Source organism: Hyla sarda, chromosome 4 (assembly GCF_029499605.1).
Source record: "Hyla sarda isolate aHylSar1 chromosome 4, aHylSar1.hap1, whole genome shotgun sequence".
Taxonomy (NCBI): domain Eukaryota; kingdom Metazoa; phylum Chordata; class Amphibia; order Anura; family Hylidae; genus Hyla; species Hyla sarda.
Window position 1 is genome coordinate 415417363 of NC_079192.1, and position 19692 is coordinate 415437054.

Consider the following 19692-nt stretch of genomic DNA (forward strand, 5'->3'; position numbering starts at 1 on the left):
GGTGTATTAGGGGGGGGGGGGTGTCCTCCATGCTTTATACTGATTGTTCCTCCTCCTCTGGTGTATTAGGGGGGTGGTGTCCTCCATGCTTTATACTAATTGTTCCTCCTCCTCTGGTGTATTAGGGGGGTGGTGTCCTCCATGCTTTACACTGATTGTTCCTCCTCCTCTGGTGTATTAGGGGGGTGGTGTCCTCCATGCTTTACACTGATTGTTCCTCCTCCTCTGGTGTATTAGGGGGTGGTGTCCTCATGCTTTATACTGATTGTTCCTCCTCCTCTGGTGTATTAGGGGGGTGGTGTCCTCCATGCTTTACACTGATTGTTCCTCCTCCTCCTCTGGTATATTAGGGGGGGTGGTGTCCTCCATGCTTTATACTGATTGTTCCTCCTCCTCTGGTGTATTAGGGGGGTGGTGTCCTCCATGCTTTACACTGATTGTTCCTCCTCCTCTGGTGTATTAGGGGGGTGGTGTCCTCCATGCTTTACACTGATTGTTCCTCCTCCTCCTCTGGTGTATTAGGGGGGTGGTGTCCTCCATGCTTTACACTGATTGTTCCTCCTCCTCTGGTGTATTAGGGGGGTGGTGTCCTCCATGCTTTATACTGATTGTTCCTCCTCCTCCTCTGGTGTATTAGGGGGGTGGTGTCCTCCATGCTTTATACTGATTGTTCCTCCTCCTCCTCTGGTGTATTAGGGGGGTGGTGTCCTCCATGCTTTACACTGATTGTTCCTCCTCCTCTGGTGTATTAGGGGGGGTGGTGTCCTCCATGCTTTACACTGATTGTTCCTCCTCCTCCTCTGGTGTATTAGGGGGGTGGTGTCCTCCATGCTTTATACTGATTGTTCTCCTCCTCCTCTGGGGTATTAGGGGGGTGGTGTCCTCCATGCTTTATACTGATTGTTCCTCCTCCTCCTCCGGTGTATTAGGGGGGTGGTGTCCTCCGTGCTTTATACTGATTGTTCCTCCTCCTCCTCTGGTGTATTAGGGGGGTGGTGTCCTCCATGCTTTATACTGATTGTTCCTCCTCCTCCTCCGGTGTATTAGGGGGGTGGTGTCCTCCATGCTTTATACTGATTGTTCCTCCTCCTCCTCCTCTGGTGTATTAGGGGGGTGGTGTCCTCCATGCTTTACACTGATTGTTCCTCCTCCTCTGGTATATTAGGGGGGTGGTGTCCTCCATGCTTTACACTGATTGTTCCTCCTCCTCTGGTGTATTAGGGGGGTGGTGTCCTCCATGCTTTACACTGATTGTTCCTCCTCCTCTGGTGTATTAGGGGGGTGGTGTCCTCCATGCTTTACACTGATTGTTCCTCCTCCTCTGGTGTATTAGGGGGGTGGTGTCCTCCATGCTTTATACTGATTGTTCCTCCTCCTCCTCTGGTGTATTAGGGGGGTGGTGTCCTCCATGCTTTATACTGATTGTTCCTCCTCCTCTGGTGTATTAGGGGGGTGGTGTCCTCCATGCTTTATACTGATTGTTCCTCCTCCTCCTCTGGTGTATTAGGGGGGGGGGGGTCCTCCATGCTTTACACTGATTGTTCCTCCTCCTCCTCTGGTGTATTAGGGGGGTGGTGTCCTCCATGCTTTATACTGATTGTTCCTCCTCCTCCTCCTGTGGTGTATTAGGGGGGGGGGGTGTCCTTCATGCTTTACACTGATTGTTCCTCCTCCTCCTCTGGTGTATTAGGGGGGTGGTGTCCTCCATGCTTTACACTGATTGTTCCTCCTCCTCCTCTGGTGTATTAGGGGGGTGATGTCCTCCATGCTTTATACTGATTGTTCCTCCTCCTCTGGGGTATTAGGGGGGTGGTGTCCTCCATGCTTTATACTGATTGTTCCTCCTCCTCCTCTGGTGTATTAGGGGGGTGGTGTCCTCCATGCTTTACACTGATTGTTCCTCCTCCTCCTCTGGTGTATTAGGGGGGTGGTGTCCTCCATGCTTTACACTGATTGTTCCTCCTCCTCTGGTGTATTAGGGGGGTGGTGTCCTCCATGCTTTACACTGATTGTTCCTCATCCTCTGGTGTATTAGGGGGGTGGTGTCCTCCATGCTTTACACTGATTGTTCCTCCTCCTCCTCTGGTGTATTAGGGGGGGGTGTCCTCCATGCTTTACACTGATTGTTCCTCCTCCTCTGGTGTATTAGGGGGGTGGTGTCCTCCATGCTTTATACTGATTGTTCCTCCTCCTCTGGGGTATTAGGGGGGTGGTGTCCTCCATGCTTTACACTGATTGTTCCTCCTCCTCTGGTGTATTAGGGGGGTGGTGTCCTCCATGCTTTATACTGATTGTTCCTCCTCCTCTGGTGTATTAGGGGGGTGGTGTCCTCCATGCTTTACACTGATTGTTCCTCCTCCTCCTCTGGTGTATTAGGGGGGTGGTGTCCTCCATGCTTTACACTGATTGTTCCTCCTCCTCTGGTGTATTAGGGGGGGGTGTCCTCCATGCTTTACACTGATTGTTCCTCCTCCTCTGGTGTATTAGGGGGTGGTGTCCTCCATGCTTTACACTGATTGTTCCTCCTCTGGTGTATTAGGGGGGTGGTGTCCTCCATGCTTTACACTGATTGTTCCTCCTCCTCCTCTGGTGTATTAGGGGGGTGATGTCCTCCATGCTTTACACTGATTGTTCCTCCTCCTCTGGTGTATTAGGGGGGGGTGTCCTCCATGCTTTACACTGATTGTTCCTCCTCCTCTGGTGTATTAGGGGGGTGGTGTCCTCCATGCTTTATACTGATTGTTCCTCCTCCTCTGGTGTATTAGGGGGGGGTGTCCTCCATGCTTTACACTGATTGTTCCTCCTCCTCCTCTGGTGTATTAGGGGGGTGGTGTCCTCCATGCTTTATACTGATTGTTCCTCCTCCTCTGGTGTATTAGGGGGGGCGGTGTCCTCCATGCTTTATACTGATTGTTCCTCCTCCTCTGGTGTATTAGGAGGGTGGTGTCCTCCATGCTTTACACTGATTGTTCCTCCTCCTCTGGTGTATTAGGGGGGGGTGTCCTCCATGCTTTACACTGATTGTTCCTCCTCCTCTGGTGTATTAGGGGGGTGGTGTCCTCCATGCTTTATACTGATTGTTCCTCCTCCTCCTCTGGTGTATTAGGGGGGGGGGGGGGTGTCCTCCATGCTTTATACTGATTGTTCCTCCTCCTCTGGTGTATTAGGGGGGGGTGTCCTCCATGCTTTATACTGATTGTTCCTCCTCCTCTGGTGTATTAGGGGGGGGGTGTCCTCCATGCTTTATACTGATTGTTCCTCCTCCTCTGGTGTATTAGGGGGGTGGTGTCCTCCATGCTTTATACTGATTGTTCCTCCTCCTCTGGTGTATTAGGGGGGTGGTGTCCTCCATGCTTTACACTGATTGTTCCTCCTCCTCTGGTGTATTAGTGGGGTGGTGTCCTCCATGCTTTATACTGATTGTTCCTCCTCCTCCTCTGGTGTATTAGGGGGGGGGGGGTGTCCTCCATGCTTTATACTGATTGTTCCTCCTCCTCTGGTGTATTAGGGGGGTGGTGTCCTCCATGCTTTATACTAATTGTTCCTCCTCCTCTGGTGTATTAGGGGGGTGGTGTCCTCCATGCTTTACACTGATTGTTCCTCCTCCTCTGGTGTATTAGGGGGGTGGTGTCCTCCATGCTTTACACTGATTGTTCCTCCTCCTCTGGTGTATTAGGGGGGTGGTGTCCTCCATGCTTTATACTGATTGTTCCTCCTCCTCTGGTGTATTAGGGGGGTGGTGTCCTCCATGCTTTATACTGATTGTTCCTCCTCCTCCTCTGGTGTATTAGGGGGGTGGTGTCCTCCATGCTTTACACTGATTGTTCCTCCTCCTCCTCTGGTATATTAGGGGGGTGGTGTCCTCCATGCTTTATACTGATTGTTCCTCCTCCTCTGGTGTATTAGGGGGGTGGTGTCCTCCATGCTTTACACTGATTGTTCCTCCTCCTCTGGTGTATTAGGGGGGTGGTGTCCTCCATGCTTTACACTGATTGTTCCTCCTCCTCCTCTGGTGTATTAGGGGGGTGGTGTCCTCCATGCTTTACACTGATTGTTCCTCCTCCTCTGGTGTATTAGGGGGGTGGTGTCCTCCATGCTTTATACTGATTGTTCCTCCTCCTCCTCTGGTGTATTAGGGGGGTGGTGTCCTCCATGCTTTATACTGATTGTTCCTCCTCCTCCTCTGGTGTATTAGGGGGGTGGTGTCCTCCATGCTTTACACTGATTGTTCCTCCTCCTCTGGTGTATTAGGGGGGTGGTGTCCTCCATGCTTTACACTGATTGTTCCTCCTCCTCCTCTGGTGTATTAGGGGGGTGGTGTCCTCCATGCTTTATACTGATTGTTCCTCCTCCTCCTCTGGGGTATTAGGGGGGTGGTGTCCTCCATGCTTTATACTGATTGTTCCTCCTCCTCCTCCGGTGTATTAGGGGGGTGGTGTCCTCCGTGCTTTATACTGATTGTTCCTCCTCCTCCTCTGGTGTATTAGGGGGGTGGTGTCCTCCATGCTTTATACTGATTGTTCCTCCTCCTCCTCCGGTGTATTAGGGGGGTGGTGTCCTCCATGCTTTATACTGATTGTTCCTCCTCCTCCTCCTCTGGTGTATTAGGGGGGTGGTGTCCTCCATGCTTTACACTGATTGTTCCTCCTCCTCTGGTATATTAGGGGGGTGGTGTCCTCCATGCTTTACACTGATTGTTCCTCCTCCTCTGGTGTATTAGGGGGGTGGTGTCCTCCATGCTTTACACTGATTGTTCCTCCTCCTCTGGTGTATTAGGGGGGTGGTGTCCTCCATGCTTTACACTGATTGTTCCTCCTCCTCTGGTGTATTAGGGGGGTGGTGTCCTCCATGCTTTATACTGATTGTTCCTCCTCCTCCTCTGGTGTATTAGGGGGGTGGTGTCCTCCATGCTTTATACTGATTGTTCCTCCTCCTCTGGTGTATTAGGGGGGTGGTGTCCTCCATGCTTTATACTGATTGTTCCTCCTCCTCCTCTGGTGTATTAGGGGGGGGGGGTCCTCCATGCTTTACACTGATTGTTCCTCCTCCTCCTCTGGTGTATTAGGGGGGTGGTGTCCTCCATGCTTTATACTGATTGTTCCTCCTCCTCCTCCTGTGGTGTATTAGGGGGGGGGGGTGTCCTTCATGCTTTACACTGATTGTTCCTCCTCCTCCTCTGGTGTATTAGGGGGGTGGTGTCCTCCATGCTTTACACTGATTGTTCCTCCTCCTCCTCTGGTGTATTAGGGGGGTGATGTCCTCCATGCTTTATACTGATTGTTCCTCCTCCTCTGGGGTATTAGGGGGGTGGTGTCCTCCATGCTTTATACTGATTGTTCCTCCTCCTCCTCTGGTGTATTAGGGGGGTGGTGTCCTCCATGCTTTACACTGATTGTTCCTCCTCCTCCTCTGGTGTATTAGGGGGGTGGTGTCCTCCATGCTTTACACTGATTGTTCCTCCTCCTCTGGTGTATTAGGGGGGTGGTGTCCTCCATGCTTTACACTGATTGTTCCTCATCCTCTGGTGTATTAGGGGGGTGGTGTCCTCCATGCTTTACACTGATTGTTCCTCCTCCTCCTCTGGTGTATTAGGGGGGGGTGTCCTCCATGCTTTACACTGATTGTTCCTCCTCCTCTGGTGTATTAGGGGGGTGGTGTCCTCCATGCTTTATACTGATTGTTCCTCCTCCTCTGGGTATTAGGGGGGTGGTGTCCTCCATGCTTTACACTGATTGTTCCTCCTCCTCTGGTGTATTAGGGGGGTGGTGTCCTCCATGCTTTATACTGATTGTTCCTCCTCCTCTGGTGTATTAGGGGGGTGGTGTCCTCCATGCTTTACACTGATTGTTCCTCCTCCTCCTCTGGTGTATTAGGGGGGTGGTGTCCTCCATGCTTTACACTGATTGTTCCTCCTCCTCTGGTGTATTAGGGGGGGGTGTCCTCCATGCTTTACACTGATTGTTCCTCCTCCTCTGGTGTATTAGGGGGGTGGTGTCCTCCATGCTTTATACTGATTGTTCCTCCTCCTCCTCTGGTGTATTAGGGGGGGGGGTGTCCTCCATGCTTTATACTAATTGTTCCTCCTCCTCTGGTGTATTAGGGGGGTGGTGTCCTCCATGCTTTATACTGATGTTCCTCCTCCTCTGGTGTATTAGGGGGGTGGTGTCCTCCATGCTTTATACTGATTGTTCCTCCTCCTCTGGTGTATTAGGGGGGTGGTGTCCTCCATGCTTTATACTGATTGTTCCTCCTCCTCTGGTGTATTAGGGGGGGGGTGTCCTCCATGCTTTATACTGATTGTTCCTCCTCCTCCTCCTCTGGTGTATTAGGGGGGTGGTGTCCTCCATGCTTTATACTGATTGTTCCTCCTCCTCCTCTGGTGTATTAGGGGGGTGGTGTCCTCCATGCTTTACACTGATTGTTCCTCCTCCTCCTCTGGTATATTAGGGGGGTGGTGTCCTCCATGCTTTACACTGATTGTTCCTCCTCCTCTGGTGTATTAGGGGGGTGGTGTCCTCCATGCTTTACACTGATTGTTCCTCCTCCTCTGGTGTATTAGGGGGGTGGTGTCCTCCATGCTTTACACTGATTGTTCCTCCTCCTCCTCTGGTGTATTAGGGGGGTGGTGTCCTCCATGCTTTATACTGATTGTTCCTCCTCCTCTGGTGTATTAGGGGGGTGGTGTCCTCCATGCTTTACACTGATTGTTCCTCCTCCTCTGGTGTATTAGGGGGGGTGTCCTCCATGCTTTACACTGATTGTTCCTCCTCCTCTGGTGTATTAGGGGGGTGGTGTCCTCCATGCTTTACACTGATTGTTCCTCCTCTGGTGTATTAGGGGGGTGGTGTCCTCCATGCTTTATACTGATTGTTCCTCCTCCTCTGGTGTATTAGGGGGGTGGTGTCCTCCATGCTTTATACTGATTGTTCCTCCTCCTCCTCTGGTGTATTAGGGGGGTGGTGTCCTCCATGCTTTACACTGATTGTTCCTCCTCCTCCTCTGGTGTATTAGGGGGGTGGTGTCCTCCATGCTTTACACTGATTGTTCCTCCTCCTCCTCCTCTGGTGTATTAGGGGGGTGGTGTCCTCCATGCTTTACACTGATTGTTCCTCCTCCTCTGGTGTATTAGGGGGGTGGTGTCCTCCATGCTTTACACTGATTGTTCCTCCTCCTCCTCTGGTGTATTAGGGGGGTGGTGTCCTCCATGCTTTATACTGATTGTTCCTCCTCCTCTGGTGTATTAGGGGGGTGGTGTCCTCCATGCTTTACACTGATTGTTCCTCCTCCTCTGGTGTATTAGGGGGGTGGTGTCCTCCATGCTTTATACTGATTGTTCCTCCTCCTCCTCTGGTGTATTAGGGGGGTGGTGTCCTCCATGCTTTACACTGATTGTTCCTCCTCCTCCTCTGGTGTATTAGGGGGGTGGTGTCCTCCATGCTTTATACTGATTGTTCCTCCTCCTCTGGTGTATTAGGGGGGTGGTGTCCTCCATGCTTTATACTGATTGTTCCTCCTCCTCTGGTGTATTAGGGGGGTGGTGTCCTCCATGCTTTATACTGATTGTTCCTCCTCCTCCTCTGGTGTATTAGGGGGGTGGTGTCCTCCATGCTTTATACTGATTGTTCCTCCTCCTCCTCTGGTGTATTAGGGGGGTGGTGTCCTCCATGCTTTATACTGATTGTTCCTCCTCCTCCTCTGGTGTATTAGGGGGGTGGTGTCCTCCATGCTTTACACTGATTGTTCCTCCTCCTCCTCTGGTGTATTAGGGGGGTGGTGTCCTCCATGCTTTACACTGATTGTTCCTCCTCCTCTGGTGTATTAGGGGGGGGGTGTCCTCCATGCTTTATACTGATTGTTCCTCCTCCTCTGGTGTATTAGGGGGGTGGTGTCCTCCATGCTTTACACTGATTGTTCCTCCTCCTCCTCTGGTGTATTAGGGGGGTGGTGTCCTCCATGCTTTATACTGATTGTTCCTCCTCCTCTGGTGTATTAGGGGGGTGGTGTCCTCCATGCTTTACACTGATTGTTCCTCCTCCTCTGGTGTATTAGGGGGGTGGTGTCCTCCATGCTTTACACTGATTGTTCCTCCTCCTCTGGTGTATTAGGGGGGTGGTGTCCTCCATGCTTTATACTGATTGTTCCTCCTCCTCCTCTGGTGTATTAGGGGGGTGGTGTCCTCCATGCTTTATACTGATTGTTCCTCCTCCTCCTCTGGTGTATTAGGGGGGTGGTGTCCTCCATGCTTTATACTGATTGTTCCTCCTCCTCTGATGTATTAGGGGGGTGGTGTCCTCCATGCTTTACACTGATTGTTCCTCCTCCTCTGGTGTATTAGGGGGGTGGTGTCCTCCATGCTTTACACTGATTGTTCCTCCTCCTCTGGTGTATTAGGGGGGTGGTGTCCTCCATGCTTTATACTGATTGTTCCTCCTCCTCCTCTGGTGTATTAGGGGGGTGGTGTCCTCCATGCTTTATACTGATTGTTCCTCCTCCTCCTCTGGTGTATTAGGGGGGTGGTGTCCTCCATGCTTTACACTGATTGTTCCTCCTCCTCCTCTGGTGTATTAGGGGGGTGGTGTCCTCCATGCTTTACACTGATTGTTCCTCCTCCTCTGGTGTATTAGGGGGGTGGTGTCCTCCATGCTTTACACTGATTGTTCCTCCTCCTCTGGTGTATTAGGGGGGTGGTGTCCTCCATGCTTTATACTGATTGTTCCTCCTCCTCCTCTGGTGTATTAGGGGGGTGGTGTCCTCCATGTTTTACACTGATTGTTCCTCCTCCTCTGGTGTATTAGGGGGGTGGTGTCCTCCATGCTTTATACTGATTGTTCCTCCTCCTCCTCTGGTGTATTAGGGGGGTGGTGTCCTCCATGCTTTATACTGATTGTTCCTCCTCCTCCTCTGGTGTATTAGGGGGGTGATGTCCTCCATGATTTATACTGATTGTTCCTCCTCCTCTGGTGTATTAGGGGGGTGGTGTCCTCCATGCTTTACACTGATTGTTCCTCCTCCTCTGGTGTATTAGGGGGGTGGTGTCCTCCATGATTTATACTGATTGTTCCTCCTCCTCCTCTGGTGTATTAGGGGGGGGGTGTCCTCCATGCTTTATACTGATTGTACCTCCTCCTCTGGTGTATTAGGGGGGTGGTGTCCTCCATGCTTTACACTGATTGTTCCTCCTCCTCTGGTGTATTAGGGGGGCGGTGTCCTCCATGCTTTACACTGATTGTTCCTCCTCCTCTGGTGTATTAGGGGGGTGGTGTCCTCCATGCTTTACACTGATTGTTCCTCCTCCTCCTCTGGTGTATTAGGGGGGCGGTGTCCTCCATGCTTTACACTGATTGTTCCTCCTCCTCTGGTGTATTAGGGGGGCGGTGTCCTCCATGCTTTATACTGATTGTTCCTCCTCCTCTGGTGTATTAGGGGGGGGGTGTCCTCCATGCTTTACACTGATTGTTCCTCCTCCTCCTCTGGTGTATTAGGGGGGTGGTGTCCTCCATGCTTTACACTGATTGTTCCTCCTCCTCTGGTGTATTAGGGGGGTGGTGTCCTCCATGCTTTACACTGATTGTTCCTCCTCCTCTGGTGTATTAGGGGGGTGGTGTCCTCCATGCTTTACACTGATTGTTCCTCCTCCTCTGGTGTATTAGGGGGGTGGTGTCCTCCATGCTTTATACTGATTGTTCCTCCTCCTCCTCTGGTGTATTAGGGGGGTGGTGTCCTCCATGATTTATACTGATTGTTCCTCCTCCTCTGGTGTATTAGGGGGGTGGTGTCCTCCATGCTTTATACTGATTGTTCCTCCTCCTCCTCTGGTGTATTAGGGGGGTGGTGTCCTCCATGCTTTATACTGATTGTTCCTCCTCCTCCTCTGGTGTATTAGGGGGGTGGTGTCCTCCATGCTTTATACTGATTGTTCCTCCTCCTCTGGTGTATTAGGGGGGTGGTGTCCTCCATGCTTTATACTGATTGTTCCTCCTCCTCCTCCTCCTCCTCTGGTGTATTAGGGGGGGGGGTGTCCTCCATGCTTTACACTGATTGTTCCTCCTCCTCTGGTGTATTAGGGGGGTGGTGTCCTCCATGATTTACACTGATTGTTCCTCCTCCTCTGGTGTATTAGGGGGGTGGTGTCCTCCATGCTTTACACTGATTGTTCCTCCTCCTCTGGTGTATTAGGGGGGTGGTGTCCTCCATGATTTACACTGATTGTTCCTCCTCCTCTGGTGTATTAGGGGGGTGGTGTCCTCCATGCTTTATACTGATTGTTCCTCCTCCTCCTCTGGTGTATTAGGGGGGTTGTGTCCTCCATGCTTTACACTGATTGTTCCTCCTCCTCCTCTGGTGTATTAGGGGGGGGTGTCCTCCATGCTTTATACTGATTGTTCCTCCTCTGGTGTATTAGGGGGGTGGTGTCCTCCATGCTTTACACTGATTGTTCCTCCTCCTCCTCTGGTGTATTAGGGGGGTGGTGTCCTCCATGCTTTACACTGATTGTTCCTCCTCCTCTGGTGTATTAGGGGGGTGGTGTCCTCCATGCTTTATACTAATTGTTCCTCCTCCTCTGGTGTATTAGGGGGGTGGTGTCCTCCATGCTTTACACTGATTGTTCCTCCTCCAGGTCTCCCAGATGGACAACAAGTTGGATGAAATCCTTCGTGTCTTCCGAGCTCAGTTGGTGCCAGAGGAGGATCGGGTGTTACCCTCTGCACCCTCCTCTCCGTCCCCCCACCGGCTGCACCCCTCTCACAGCTCCCCCACCCCCAGCCGGCGGTTCTGAGCCACCACCTGGCACCCACCAGCTGTGAACGTGGCAGAAGCCACCAAGCTCCAGAAGAGGCTTCCCACCCACCAAGGGTCCAGCGGAGGCCCCAACGGGCACCATGTTAGAGATGCCACAGAACCCCATAGGTGGTGCCACACAGAGAGGCCACGTAATGGACGCCAGGACCTGGAGGACCAGAGACTACTATGAGGGACGCCTGCGCCACCAGGGAGAGGACCTCCGAGCTGCAGCCATGGCCGCCCCCTTCTGGGCACTCCGCCTTCTTCTGGCCCATCTGGACCTTGTGTCATGAATGTCTCTTACTATGCAGTGAAATCTGTGACATCTGGCCCATGGGTTCCTTAGGTGCCCCCCGCGTCCCCCCAATAACCTCTGCTATATCACATAGAGGCCACTGTGGGCGGAGACCAGGACCCCCCATTATAGAGGGCTAGAGGGGGTGTTAACCTATTTGCCTTATATTGACCCCAGGTGACCCCCTCCCCTATGTAACAATCCATCCCCCTCCCGGACATCACGAGTCTCATCATCTGCAGACAACATAACTCGTCTACTGACCTACAGAAATATGCAAATGTATGCAAATGAGTCTGGAGGGGAATTATTAAAGACTAAAGTAGAGGGCAGATCTATGATTGTGCATATTATACATGGGGGGTCTGGATTCGAATACTTTGTTGTCACCACATGAAGATACCCACCTAGAAGACCACAGTGGGTGGACAGCGCCTCCCATTGGGTACAGGTGACTGGTGGAAGTAGTCATCATATATTCCTATGGTCTGTTGAGGAGGCGGAGCCACCAACCCTCCTGGTATTCATATGAGAAGGTCGATGCCACAGAGATTTTCCACCAGTAATAATAATTCTGCACTTACATATATCGGTCATGGTAATGGTCCCTAGTAGGGAGGTTGGTGAAGGAGCCGCACTCATAAGGTCACATGACCATAACTTCTCAGGGCCTTAAGCCAAAGGGCAGCACCTCAAGACTTCGCAATCGATAAAAAGAAGTGTTGGGTGTCTGCGTTCACTGTGTGTGATGTTTCTGGGTCTGTAGTTATGAAGGGATTTGGGCTTAAGGGGTCTGTATTAGTTTAGGGGTCTAATCTGGGGTCTTTATTAGTTTAGGGATCTGGTCTGCGGTCTGTATAAGTTTTAGAATCTGGTCTGGGGTCTGCATTAGTTTAGGGGTCTGGTCTGGGGTCTGTATTAGTTTAGGGATCTGGTCTGGGGTCTGTATTAGTTTAGGGGTCTGGTCTGGGGTCTGTATTAGTTTAGGGGTCTGGTCTGGGGTCTGTATTAGTTTAGGGGTCTGGTCTTGGTCTGTATTAGTTTAGGGATCTGGTCTGGGGTCTGTATTAGTTAAGGGATCTGGTCTGCGGTCTGTATAAGTTTTAGAATCTGGTCTGGGGTCTGCATTAGTTAAGGGATCTGGTCTGAGGTCTGTATTAGTTTTTGGGTCTGGTCTTGGTCTGTATTAGTTTAGGGGTCTGGTCTGGGGTCTGTATTAGTTTAGGGATCTGGTCTGGGGTCTGTATTAGTTTTTGGGTCTGGTCTTGGTCTGTATTAGTTTAGGGATCTGGTCTGGGGTCTGTATTAGTTTAGGGATCTGGTCTGGGGTCTGTATTAGTTTAAGGGTTTTGGCCTGGGGTCTGTATTAGTTTAGGGGTCTGGTCTTGGTCTGTATTAGTTTAGGGATCTGGTCTGGGGTATGTATTAGTTTAGGGGTCTGATCTGGGGTCTGTATTAATTTAGAGGTCTGGTCTGGGGTCTGTATTAGTTTAGTGGTCTGGTCTGGGGTCTGCATTAGTTTAGGGGTCTGGTCTGGGGTCTGCATTAGTTTAGGGATCTGGTCTGGGGTCTGTATTAGTTTAGGGGTCTGGTCTGGGGTCTGTATTAGTTTAGGGGTCTGGTCTGGGGTCTGTATTAGTTTAGGGGTCTGGTCTGGGGTCTGTATTAGTTTAGGGGTCTGGTCTTGGTCTGTATTAGTTTAGGGATCTGGTCTGGGGTCTGTATTAGTTAAGGGATCTGGTCTGCGGTCTGTATAAGTTTTAGAATCTGGTCTGGGGTCTGCATTAGTTAAGGGATCTGGTCTGAGGTCTGTATTAGTTTTTGGGTCTGGTCTGGGGTCTGTATTAGTTTAGGGGTCTGGTCTGGGGTCTGTATTAGTTTAGGGGTCTGGTCTGGGGTCTGTATTAGTTTAGGGGTCTGGTCTGGGGTCTGTATTAGTTTAGGGGTCTGGTCTTGGTCTGTATTAGTTTAGGGATCTGGTCTGGGGTCTGTATTAGTTAAGGGATCTGGTCTGCGGTCTGTATAAGTTTTAGAATCTGGTCTGGGGTCTGCATTAGTTAAGGGATCTGGTCTGAGGTCTGTATTAGTTTTTGGGTCTGGTCTTGGTCTGTATTAGTTTAGGGGTCTGGTCTGGGGTCTGTATTAGTTTAGGGATCTGGTCTGGGGTCTGTATTAGTTTTTGGGTCTGGTCTTGGTCTGTATTAGTTTAGGGATCTGGTCTGGGGTCTGTATTAGTTTAGGGATCTGGTCTGGGGTCTGTATTAGTTTAAGGGTTTTGGCCTGGGGTCTGTATTAGTTTAGGGGTCTGGTCTTGGTCTGTATTAGTTTAGGGATCTGGTCTGGGGTATGTATTAGTTTAGGGGTCTGATCTGGGGTCTGTATTAATTTAGAGGTCTGGTCTGGGGTCTGTATTAGTTTAGTGGTCTGGTCTGGGGTCTGCATTAGTTTAGGGGTCTGGTCTGGGGTCTGCATTAGTTTAGGGATCTGGTCTGGGGTCTGTATTAGTTTAGGGGTCTGGTCTGGGGTCTGTATTAGTTTAGGGGTCTGGTCTGGGGTCTGTATTAGTTTAGGGGTCTGGTCTTGGTCTGTATTAGTTTAGGGATCTGGTCTGGGGTCTGTATTAGTTAAGGGATCTGGTCTGCGGTCTGTATAAGTTTTAGAATCTGGTCTGGGGTCTGCATTAGTTAAGGGATCTGGTCTGAGGTCTGTATTAGTTTTTGGGTCTGGTCTTGGTCTGTATTAGTTTAGGGGTCTGGTCTGTATTAGTTTAGGGATCTGGTCTGGGGTCTGTATTAGTTTTTGGGTCTGGTCTTGGTCTGTATTAGTTTAGGGATCTGGTCTGGGGTCTGTATTAGTTTAGGGATCTGGTCTGGGGTCTGTATTAGTTTAAGGGTTTTGGCCTGGGGTCTGTATTAGTTTAGGGGTCTGGTCTTGGTCTGTATTAGTTTAGGGATCTGGTCTGGGGTATGTATTAGTTTAGGGGTCTGATCTGGGGTCTGTATTAATTTAGTGGTCTGGTCTGGGGTCTGTATTAGTTTAGGGGTCTGGTCTGGGGTCTGTATTAGTTTAGGGGTCTGGTCTGGGGTCTGTATTAGTTTAGGGATCTGGTCTGGGGTCTGTATTAGTTTAGGGCTCTGGTCTGGGGTCTGTATTAGTTTAGGGGTCTGATCTGAGGTCTGTATTAATTTAGAGGTCTGGTCTGGGGTCTGTATTAGTTTAGGGGTCTAGTCTGGGGTCTGTATTAGTTTAGGGGTCTGGTGTGGGGTCTTTATTAGTTTAGGGGTCTAATATGGGGTCTGTATTAGTTTAGAGGTCTGGTCTGGGGTCTGTATTAGTTTAGGGCTCTGGTTTGGGGTCTGTATTAGTTTAGAGGTCTGGTCTGGGGTCTGAATTAGTTTAGAGGTCTGATCTGGGGGGGGTCTGTATTAGTTTAGGGGTCTGATTTGTGGTCTGTATTAGTTTAGGGATCTGGTCTGGGGTCTGTATTAGTTTAGAGGTCTGGTCTGGGGTCTGTATTAGTTTAGGGGTCTGGTCTGGGGTCTGTATTAGTTTAGGGGTTTGATCTGTGGTCTGTATTAGTTTAGGGGTCTGGTCTGGGGTCTGCATTAGTTTAGAGGTTTGGTCTGGGGTCTGTATTAGTTTAGGGCTCTGGTCTGGGGTCTGTATTAGTTTAGAGGTTTGGTCTGGGATCTGTATTAGTTTAGGGGTCTGGTCTGGGGTCTGTATTAGGTTAGGGGACCAGTCAGTGGTATGTATTAGTTTAGGGGTCTGGTCTGGGGTCTGTATTAGTTTAGAGGTCTGGTCTGGGGTCTGTATTAGTTTAGGGGTCTGGTCTGGGGTCTGTATTAGTTTAGGGGTCTGGTCTTGGTCTGTATTAGTTTAGGGATCTGGTCTGGGGTCTGTATTAGTTAAGGGATCTGGTCTGCGGTCTGTATAAGTTTAGGGGTCTGGTCTGGGGTCTGTATTAGTTTAGGGGTTTGATCTGTGGTCTGTATTAGTTTAGGGGTCTGGTCTGGGGTCTGCATTAGTTTAGAGGTTTGGTCTGGGGTCTGTATTAGTTTAGGGCTCTGGTCTGGGGTCTGTATTAGTTTAGAGGTTTGGTCTGGGATCTGTATTAGTTTAGGGGTCTGGTTTGGGGTCTGTATTAGTTTAGGGGTCTGGTCTGGGGTCTGTATTAGTTTAGGGGTCTGGTCTGGGGTCTGTATTAGTTTAGGGGTCTGGTCTAGGGTCTGTATTAGTTTAGGGGTTTGATCTGTGGTCTGTATTAGTTTAGGGGTCTGGTCTGGGGTCTGCATTAGTTTAGAGGTTTGGTCTGGGGTCTGTATTAGTTTAGGGCTCTGGTCTGGGGTCTGTATTAGTTTAGAGGTTTGGTCTGGGATCTGTATTAGTTTAGGGGTCTGGTTTGGGGTCTGTATTAGTTTAGGGGTCTGGTCTGGGGTCTGTATTAGTTTAGGGGTCTGGTCTGGGGTCTGTATTAGTTTAGGGGTCTGGTCTAGGGTCTGTATTAGGTTAGGGGTCTAGTCTGGGGTCTGTATTAGGTTAGGGGACCAGTCAGTGGTCTGTATTAGTTTAGTGGTCTGGTCTGGGATCTGTAATTATTATATGCTTCTGTCTAGGGTCTGTATCTAGTTTAGTGTTGTGTCTGGGGTCTGCATTTATTCTAGAGTCTGGTCTGAGGTCTGCATTTATTCTGAGGTCTGTGTTCCTTTTAGGGTCTTATCTTGGGTCTGTATTTATTCTGGGGTCTGGTCTAAGATCTGTGATCATTCTGGAGTCTATTTATTTAAGGGTCTTTCTTAGGGTCTGTAATTATTTTGGGGTCTGGTCTGCAGTCTGTATTTTCTCTGGAATTCTGTCTGGGGGTCTGTATTTATTCTGGAGCATATATATATATATATATATATAGTCACTAATTTTTTTTAAGGTAAAGTTGGCAATTCTTGTAGTAAGGGCACAGTGGGCAGCATGTGAGCCTTTGCCCCCTGTACAGGCTCACATGCTGCCCACTGTGCCCGTCCTACAAGTGGTAGACCTTGGCAGAAGGGGTATAAACCCCTAGTCACAGACCCCTTTACCTGTATGTACATCCTGTTCCTTTATTTGTGCCACCCGTCATGTAGGTGTGCGTTTGCTCCTGTGGCACCCACCTTTGGCATTTCCATAGAACATGCTTTGACTGGGCACATGGGCATTCCCTGGGTGACCATAAAAGGGCACAGAAAAAAAAAAATAACGAATGGATTTTTTTCCCTTGCGGCACTTTCTGACTCCTTACCTGATGGTGAACTACAAGTCCCAGAATTAATAACATAGAATACAGGTGGGCCTGTGATGCCCGTCCCCGATGCCCGGTGTGTAGGGATCTGGAGCGCCCTTCTGGTATTTAGTCTCCTCAGCATCTGGAAAATAAAGAGTTTATAGGATATTCCCATGAAACAGTGTTTCCCAACCAGGGTGCCTCCAGCTGTTGCAAAACTACAACTCCCAGCATGCCCGGACAGCCGTTGGCTGTCCGGGCATGCTGGGAGTTGTAGTTTTGCAGCAGCTGGAGGCACCCTGGTTGGGAAACACTGCCATAAAGTAGCACAGAAAAGACTTGAGCATGTAGGTTTGTTACAATGTGTCAGTGCAGACAGACCCGTCACACTTCCTGGCGCTTCAGTTGGACCCACAAGTGTGAACAATCCAGTGGATACAGCGACACAATGTAACAAAAGGGATTTTCAGCTGCTGTGAAGAACGTTCTGTATCAGGACATAAAGGAGATTTAGGAGTCGGGGATAAAAGGGGCCGGTTCTTGGCGCGGAGCGGGGACTGGCATGGGGGGCAGCGGGCAAATATATGGGATCACGTTTCTGTTTGACCAAAGTCGCCTCATGTCTGGGGGGGCGGGGGGGGGGGACAATATACGAGAAAACAGGTGTTCACTGCGCACGATGGGGACAGAGGAGACTTGTTATAGGGAAGGTAAAGAATTAACCCTTCAGACACCCAGGAGAAGTGGTACCGTGCAGTATATATATATATATATATACAGAATAAGAGCAGATGCTGAGGAACTCTTATTTTATATAAAAAGAAATACAAAACATAAACCAAACATAACAACCATAACAATGATAATCAAACATAAGATAAACCTAATACATAAATAATATCACAAACATAATATCCCTTCTGGTCCAGGACAACACACACTCCATATATACACAATATATACCTATATACACACACTACATACCTATATACACACTACATACCTATATACACACTACATACCTATATATACACACTCCATACCTATATATACACACTCCATACCTATATATACACACTACATACCTATATACACACACTACATACCTATATACACACACTCCATACCTATATACACACACTACATACCTATATACACACACTCCATATATACACAATATATACCTATATACACACACTACATACCTATATATACACACACTACATACCTATATATACACACTCCATACCTATATATACACACACTACATACCTATATATACACACACTACATACCTATATATACACACACTACATACCTATATACACACACACTACATACCTATATATACACACTACATACCTATATATACACACTACATACCTATATATACACACACTACACACCTATATATACACACACTACACACCTATATATACACACTACATACCTATATACACACACTACATACCTATATATACACACACTACATACCTATATATACACACACTACATACCTATATACACACACACTCCATACCTATATACACACTACATACCTATATATACACACACTACATACCTATATATACACACTACATACCTATATACACACACTACATACCTATATACACACTACATACCTATATATACACACACTACATACCTATATACACACTACATACCTATATATACACACACTACATACCTATATATACACACTCCATACCTATATACACACACTACATACCTATATATACACACTACATACCTATATATACACACACTACATACCTATATATACACACTCCATACCTATATACACACACTACATACCTATATATACACACTACATACCTATATACACACACTACATACCTATATATACACACACTACATACCTATATATACACACTACATACCTATATATACACACTCCATACCTATATATACACACACTACATACCTATATATACACACCACAACCTATATACACACACACTACATACCTATATACACACACTCCATACCTATATATACACACTACATACCTATATATACACACTACATACCTATATACACACACTCCATACCTATATATACACACTCCATACCTATATACACACACTACATACCTATATATACACACTACATACCTATATACACACACTACATACCTATATATACACACTACATACCTATATACACACACTACACACCTATATATACACACACTACATACCTATATACACACACACTACATACCTATATACACACACTACATACCTATATACACACACACTCCATACCTATATACACACACTACATACCTATATACACACACACTACATACCTATATACACACACACTCCATACCTATATACACACACTACATACCTATATATACACACACTACATACCTATATACACACACACTCCATACCTATATACACACACTACATACCTATATACACACACACTACATACCTATATACACACACACTCCATACCTATATACACACTACATACCTATATATACACACACTACATACCTATATATACACACACTACATACCTATATACACACACACTACATACCTATATACACACACTACATACCTATATATACACACTACATACCTATATATACACACTCCATACCTATATACACACACTACATACCTATATATACACACACTACATACCTATATACACACACACTACATACCTATATACACACACACTCCATACCTATATACACACTACATACCTATATATACACACACTACATACCTATATACACACTCCATACCTATATACACACACACCGCCAACCTATATACACACACTCCATACCTATATACACACACACTCCATACCTATATACACACACACTCCATACCTATATACACACACTACATACCTATATATACACACACTACATACCTATATATACACACACTACATACCTATATACACACTCCATACCTATATACACACTCCATACCTATATACACACACTACATATCTATATACACACACTACATACCTATATACACACACTACATACCTATATACACACACTCCGCCAACCTATATACACACACTACATATCTATATACACACACTCCATACCTATATATACACCCTACATACCTATATATACACACACACTACATACCTATATACACACACACTCCATACCTATATACACACACACTACATACCTATATACACACACTACATACCTATATACACACACACTCCATACCTATATACACACACTACATACCTATATACACACACTACATACCTATATACACACACTACATACCTATATATACACACACTACATACC

At 47.9% G+C, this 19692-nt stretch overlaps 1 protein-coding gene across 4 annotated transcripts in view; it reads left to right on the forward strand.

Annotated features, from left to right (window-relative positions):
• LOC130267712 (potassium voltage-gated channel subfamily KQT member 1-like) overlaps window positions 1-11397 on the forward strand; it is a 139343-nt gene extending 127946 nt beyond the window's left edge. For all 4 annotated transcript variants that reach the window (XM_056517832.1, XM_056517831.1, XM_056517834.1 and 1 more), the window contains one exon: window positions 10619-11397. In XM_056517832.1, the coding sequence (XP_056373807.1) occupies window positions 10619-10777 (159 nt within the window). In that variant the 3' untranslated portion in view covers window positions 10778-11397. The remainder of the gene's footprint in view (window positions 1-10618) is intronic.
• Window positions 11398-19692: the final 8295 nt, after the last annotated feature.